The following is a 7,789-nucleotide window of genomic DNA, read 5'->3' on the forward strand; positions in this document are numbered from 1 at the left end:
ACTTGGATCTTCCATGCCATCTACAACTTCGTGATGTGCTTGATATTTTACAATTGTGTGCGGACAAAAATATTGTAGAGCATTCATCCAACGTGGTAACTCATTATAAGATCCTTTCCAATCACCATAAATTTTGGCCATTGCTATTTGTTTTGCAGTCCACGCCTTTCTATACGTGACTGTATAACCAAAACGACTAACCACCCATTTCACTAGTGCCTTAACTGGTATACTCGGATCTGCAGATACCAAATTAACAATAAGGTCTGCAATGAATGACGAATTTAATTTACTATGATCTTGAGAAACTACCATAGACACACAACTATGTGTTCCACTAATTTTTCTAATCTCCCAATAATCGCGTTTAACGTTATAACAAGCGCGAATTCGCCACTCACATCCTGCACCAAAATGTTTACATTTGGCAACGTATCTGTCCGGTCTCGACTCTACAACAATATAATCAAATGAATTTTTTATATGAAATTCTCTAATTGCATTTATTGTGGCTTCTTTAGATTCAAATTGCAAGCCGATAAACAAATCATTATCAACAACATTCGTTAAACCGGTTACGTGCCCAATATCACGACCAGCTTGAGAATTTGTGTTCAAGAAAAATGGTGACGGAGTAGTATATGTAATACTACGAGATGAACTACTACCAAACTGAACCTCTTCCTCATCACTACATATTTCAATCTCATCTTCATCACTAAAGTCGCTAACAATATCTCTCACAATAGCCATCTATAATAAAAAATTAAAAACATTAAAACATATAAACTTATAGAAATGAAATAAAATGGAGCAACTAAATAATATACTAACCTCTACAATAAAAGCTTACTAGAAGAAAGTGATTAACAAGCTCCTCTGTTTCACATAATTCAAAGAATGAAGAGAAATTGTTGTGAAGGTGTAATTTACATAGCACTAGTTGGTAAATTTATAGACTTTCAAAAACTCCTTCCTGTTTGCCGATTTAGGTGAGGATAGATAAAAAAGGGTTAAATTTAAAAAAAAAAATATAGGTAAAACTCCCCCCATTGCCGATTTAGGGGGGAAAAATTAAAAAAAAATATAATTTCTAAAACTTCCCCCATTGCCGAGTTAGGGAGGGTTAAATTTAAAAAAAAAATATAGGTAAAACTCCCCCCATTGCCGATTTAGGGGGGAAAAATTAAAAAAAAATATAATTTCTAAAACTTCCCCCATTGCCGAGTTAGGGAGGGTTAAATTTAAAAAAAAAATATAGGTAAAACTCCCCCCATTGCCGATTTAGGGGGGAGTCGAATAAAAAAAATTAATTTATTTGAAATCGGCAACAGGGTTGCCGATTTAGGTGAAAACTACACCTTCTTCGTAATATTTTCAAAAGGTGCATTAAAACCGTAATTTTTCGGTCAAAGTGCACCAACTGAGTAAATTTCCCATCATACAATAGTAAGTTCATATTCATTATGGTACTCTTGTAACATTTGTCCCATGGACAGAACAAGATGGAATAGGATTTTTATTCTATTATTTTTTGTTCCTTAGAGCGGATCAAAATATACATGTATAAAGTATATCAAACATAAAACAAAACCATATCTTTTGTTCCATCTATCCTATTCCGACACATTTACAAATTTTTACCTTGGCCAAGTGCTTCAAGCTAATGAAAGGAATCTAAACTCATTCAAGAGTGGCTTCAACAGTTGACACATTGGTTCAAAATTCCCTTCATGGAATTACTTGGTGACGGGCAATAAAAGATTAATGAATGTGTGTAGAACTAGAAGCAAAACCAACACTTGTAACAGCATAGGCATAAGCCAGGTTGTGAGTTGAAATGAGTGTGATAGTGATGGTTGATAATTCAGACCGTCCAAAAAATTTGCCTTTTCATTGGAAGTTCCTTCTGGTGTTACATTCATGGCCATGTTGGTCCCATTATAAAGTGTGGCATCAGCAGAGGCATAAATGCCTGTTTCTGCTGCTTCTTGGGTTTGGATATCAGATTCAGTTTTTCCCTCCTCTCCCTTGAAATCCTGTTCTGCTTTCTCATCGATGGAGTTCAGGGTGGTGCCCTCTATTGTTTTTGAGCTATCATCTTGTTTTTCGTTCTCTAAAACAATGTAATCATCACCATCTTCATCATCATCCTTCGTATATGTTTGTATGAAATTTAGGTTCTGTTGAGGTTCATCCTCTTGTGGTTGGGTGCCGTGGTTATCGGGCAAGGCTGCCACACACTCTTCCTCAATCTCATTTTCGTTTGATGATGAAGCCACACTTTCAGGATGAAAATCATCACATAACACAGTTTCCTGGTGAAGATGAATATAGTTTGGTGTCACCCCTTCATTATTGGTGTTAACGTCAGAGTCTGTATTCTCCTGAAATAAAAATAAAATTTATGAAATTTATCCAAACTTTTTTTGTAACTAGTACAAACTTAAGTGAAAGAAGAAGGATGAATTACCAAAATCAAAGCTTGGTTGATGCTTATATCTGATGACACATAGCTGGAGCAAACGCAAAAGTTAAATCACACAACATATATAAACATACAGGTACATGTTTGTAATCAAACAAATGACAAAACTTAAAGTTGTTTTCTGTGTGCTTCTGGTGCCTGGTCTATTGAAAATATGATACAGTCTATCAACACAAATATAATTTGTAACAATTAGAATAGCACTATGTTACCATGCAGATACAGCATCCCCATCATTGTTTGGTGTGACTCCATTTTCATGATCATCATTGTGATATTGGCTCTTGCAGTTGTCCACCAATGATAATTGTTGGGGTTTGGATTCAGGGTCAGTGACAGAAACCTTTGTCTTTGCCTTGATTCTTTTGGTTATAAAAGAGTGAAGAGAGGACACAGCTACATAACCTGCAACTGCCACAGCTCCACCAAGCACAAGAAGCCCTGCAATCCCATTCCCACCACCACCACCACTTAGGCTTCCCGTGAATATTATCTGGCTGTTCTTCCTTCCATCTTTTTTTCTCCTTCTCACCCTTTCCTCTACCATTGATGTGTCACACTGAGAGAGTAACCAAACAGATTCACTTTTGTTGTCTCACAGAAGAGATTATTAAGGCAGAGAGTTGTTCACCAGAAATTTGATGGAGCAATGTGAAAAGAATGACAAATTTCATTAATATATCCTTGCCATTTTCCATGTAAAATAAATGTTGGTTCAAAATTTTGTACAATTAATTTTACATTGATCTAATACTTTTGAGGAATGGAGATCTCTATTCTAGATTGTGTCTCCAATGGTATCGTTCAATTAAATAAAAAATTATAAAAGCATAATTATATTAGTTGGTGTAATTTGATTGGATAAAGATAAGAAGAGACAAAGTTTCTTGGGACATGTGATCTTTATTCACTTTTGAGTATATATCATTTTCTTTTACATGTGGCAAACCAAAATTTCAATACATTTTAATTATTTTTTAATTAAATAAAATGAGAAGTTATGAAACATTTTTCCTTTCATATCTAATATGGGAGGATTTAGTACCAGAGATCTCAACTTAGATAATTTCACATCCACTATAAAATAAGATATAGAATACCATTAAAATTGAGTATGTACGATAAGATATAGTAATATATTCATTTAGAATCTTTCTAATTAATATTCTTAGTAATGATCCTAATTTCTAATTATTAAATGAAAAGTATTGATTTTTAAAATTGTTTCTATAATATAAATAGTACAGAGGGCAAAATTGTTCTTACTTGAATGAGCTTCGGTCCCTTTGAATGCAGAAGCTCTTGGTTAAACATAAATAAAATGGGAAGGGGATGTTTAAGATTGTATAACATTAATAGTAAATTATGAAGCGTTCAATACTTTTTAGATTATTTATAAAGCATTGAAGGTTAAAATTGAATATCATAAATGCTGTAATTTATTTAATATTCACTCTATCTCCTTATTATTATATGGGTGGTTCTTTTATAAAATATTCTATATTTTTTATACAATATTTTTTTTCACTTGCTCATTTAAAAGACTTTTATTATTTCTAATTTTCTTGTTGTCATTCAAACTCTCATTTAATGAACAAAATTAAATGGTGTTGATATTATATTTTTAGTAATATATTCAGAAAGTCAAGAAAAATAACTACTTTTTTTGGTACTTAGAAATTAGTTTGAATTATATTATAATAAGATAGATGATATTTTATTGTTTTAAAATACTAACCTTACAAGAAATAGTATGAGTGTTATACATTTTTTTTCGTGTAGGTCAGTCTAAGTGGTAAATCAGTCTCAATATTGGTAAAATACAATAATTATATCGACCATGCAGTTATATTGAAAAAAATCGATCAAAATTAGTCATATTGGCCGATTTTTTAATTGAATCATACTAGTCAATTTCATTTGAAATTATTTTTTATGAAAATAATTTATTTTTACCAAAATGTTTGTTCGGGAGATCAAACGCACCATTAGTATATTTTTATACTTCTAAAACATGGTTTAACATCAAGCAATACATTTTTGTTTTAAAATTTTGTGTAAATAAAAGTCGTTATTGTCTTCTTTACTGATTTTTTCAACATTAATGTTAGTAAAAAATACATATATATTTAATTTCACTGGTATCGTTTTAATCAGCGAACCACCAATTGAATCATTATACCGATGCCCCTGACAAGTTTAATAACCGGTACACATCTTTTACTGGAAAATCTATTTAGTCCACCCATAATAAAGTTGTTTTCATACAATATTTCAAATCTCCATTTTTATTTATTTTGTTTATTTTAGAGAATTTTTATGTTTATATTTACCTATCTGGTTTATAAGTTCAATTGTACACTGATTGTTATTTTTTATTTATCATTATTTAATACTTTATTGGTTAATGTAATAAATGAAAATTTCATTACAATAAAATAATAGAAAAATTATTTTTTGCATTGTCAATATATCATATATATTATTCATATTTATTTATTATTAAGTTTTAAATATATATATATATATATATAAATAAAAATATATAGTGAATAATGCATGAAAACTATGTACCTAATCATTATTTATATACTACACTAAAAGCAGTAAACATTAAGGGACAACTTTTTAGAATTTTTCTGTTTTCACCTCTTTAACCAATCAAATATTACAAAATAATATCAACATATTAATTTTTGTTTTTAATTAAATCAAACTTTCTAATTTGCTTAGGACACGGTAAGACATGTGATCCCCATCCAACATTAATTGAATGAAACTTTTTATTTAAAAACGTTAGTTTTATCCTCACTTGATTGAAATTAAATCTTAGTTATAATTCTCAAAATATAAGATCACAATGTTACACTTTTGCTCAATAGTGTATTGATTCATATACTTATATTGATCTTTCATTTAAGTTATAATTAGGTTGACATTTCTTACTTGGTTAAGCCGTTATTAATTCATTTGCTTATAAAAAAAACATCTACATTTTTGTCTTGGATAGGAATATATGTCACAAATTATATAGTATTATTTTTTCGGTTTTTCTCTCATATCATTAATACAAGAGAAGATGAGAAGATTTGGGACAAACGTCATCTTCTACTACTTACCACAGGAAAATATAAACAAAAAATATTTGTGATCCCTAGATGATATGTTTCCTTTGAGAAAGGTGAAGAGTCAACCGCGATCAGTGATTACCAATTGTTCTTTGCTTCGGCTTTCCCATGTGTTTGTTCCCAGTTGCAGACTTTACTTTTTTGTTGAAGAACTCACCACCTCTAATATAATCAGATATGTTCTAGTGCTCTCTCTCCGCAACAAAACAGAAAAAGAAGATAACAAGATAAAGGAGCAGTTTATGGATTTTTTATAGAATTTAATTTATAATAACTCGTGAATCAAACTGTGCCTAGAAGTTTAGAGATTGAGAGGAAAAATAAGAGCTGAAGCATACCCAAATCTATTAGTATTATTGAAGAGTTAGGATATTTAATATTCTAACTGGAGCCACAGTACAAGATAGAAATTTCACACTACACCATTGTCGTTGTCATGTTGGAACCACACTCGATCTTATAAAATCATATTCCTTGTTGAGCTAATTGTCAACCATCCTTATTAACCATTAATATAATTATCCCAAAGTAAAATCTACACATTACTAATATCTCATATTTATTAGTAAAAAACATTAATCCAATCATCTAATTCCCTTCAGAGATTGATGTAGGTGGTGGTGTGGTGAAAACAAAAGGCCCCACAGTGTACAATTTCATGTTCTTGTCATGAAGAAGACGATAAGAATGAAGAACAGCACCACTACTCCCTTTGTTTACATCAGTGGCATAAATGCAATTATCCGAAGGAGATGCATCAAGGAAAGCCCTACACTCCTTTAGCACCCATTTTTCTGTGACCTCTAATGGAGACAACGTTGCAAGGAAATAACCCTTCGCGTTGGTTGCCTCACTCAAGAAAGAGTACGGTGTCGTTTCAAAACCATATTCATCAACAACCTCACATGTTATTCTCGTCAATGCACCTATGAATATGAAACAAGGAACATGTTATTATCTGATATATAATGTTTAATCAGTTTGACCTAGTTATGTGGTACCATCACAATACATGTTTATTAAAATTATGGAACCTAGCTCTACTGCCAGATAAGATATATATTTAATCATAATACATGAAACTGGCACTTAAGATTTTTATATTCATTCTATAATTTATTATTTTTTCCAAAATATCTCAATTAAATTAATTTAAGTTTTCAAAGTCTATTCTATAAGTTGTTATTTCTTTTTAGTTTTGAAGATTAAGTTCATTTTTTAATGAGACAGTTACGCAAATAAAGAGGTTTGTAGTACTTTTTTTCATTTTGAACCAAATTAAAACATATACTAAAAGTTTGAAATTTGATTGAAACCGGGAGAGTTGTGAGAAGAAATTTGTATTCGATGAGATCAAAACCAAGCATAAAATAAATACGGAGCAACTTGAGAAAATGGTGAATTTAATAGTTTTACCCTTAATAAATTTAGTAGATACTTTAATTAACTAATTAATTACCTTCAAGTGGGATGAGTTTAGAGCCAGATTTGCAATAAACAAGGCCTTGAACAACTATGTTTGTGGATAAAAGTTTTTCTTCTTGCAATTTTGGTTTCTCCGCATTACCTTTGGTGCCATAGTAGCCACTAGCGGAATTACCTGGGACTAACATGGATGCAAGAAGCATAGAAATCATAAAGAAGAGATGAATAGAGGCCATTTTCATTCCTAATGTAACGTTGAAAACTGGATGGGTTCACAAATTAAAGAGATTGAATGTATATGTCGTAATATATAGTATAGGTATATGGAATCTTTAACGTTGTGTCCATATAATTAAATATTAATAAGAAGTTGCATGTCGATAAAATATATTTATATAAGAAGTAGGAGTTTATATGGATGCACGATCATGGCCTGAATTGCATGTGAGAAACATAATTGGATTACTTTCTTGATTTGTTGTTACATTGTCAACTTAATATATTTTAAATTCCAATCTGATGATAAAATCAAGGAGGCTGCCTTAGAATTATACTTTTGGTGAATGATAAGGAATTTGGGGTTGTTTTGGTGAGAGAAATGGAAAATATTAGATTGGGGAAGCGCCACAAGCAAGAATGTTTGATAAGCTAGTGTTATTCGCCACTGGTTAGGAAGCTTGATAAGAATTCGTCAATGGTGGCCACAACCAACAATGAAAGGTTTTAGGAGAATTCTCTCAACTAAAAT

At 31.0% G+C, this 7,789-nt stretch overlaps 2 protein-coding genes across 2 annotated transcripts; both read right to left on the bottom strand.

Moving 5' to 3' along the window:
• On the bottom strand, positions 1,505 to 3,202 carry LOC109335340. Its single transcript, XM_019571483.1, has 3 exons — positions 2,701 to 3,202; positions 2,474 to 2,516; positions 1,505 to 2,387 (listed from the first exon to the last, which is right to left on the bottom strand). The coding sequence occupies exons 1-3, from the start codon at positions 3,033 to 3,035 to the stop codon at positions 1,740 to 1,742; spliced, it is 1,026 nt and encodes a 341-aa protein (XP_019427028.1). The 5' UTR covers positions 3,036 to 3,202; the 3' UTR covers positions 1,505 to 1,739.
• LOC109335666 (proline-rich protein 3-like) lies at positions 6,195 to 7,298 on the bottom strand. The gene is made up of 2 exons (XM_019571823.1): positions 7,076 to 7,298; positions 6,195 to 6,542 (listed from the first exon to the last, which is right to left on the bottom strand). Exons 1-2 carry the CDS (start codon positions 7,281 to 7,283, stop codon positions 6,205 to 6,207), a joined length of 546 nt encoding a protein of 181 aa, XP_019427368.1. The 5' UTR covers positions 7,284 to 7,298; the 3' UTR covers positions 6,195 to 6,204.

The sequence above is a fragment of the Lupinus angustifolius genome, chromosome LG20 (genome assembly GCF_001865875.1).
Source record: "Lupinus angustifolius cultivar Tanjil chromosome LG20, LupAngTanjil_v1.0, whole genome shotgun sequence".
Classification (NCBI taxonomy): domain Eukaryota; kingdom Viridiplantae; phylum Streptophyta; class Magnoliopsida; order Fabales; family Fabaceae; genus Lupinus; species Lupinus angustifolius.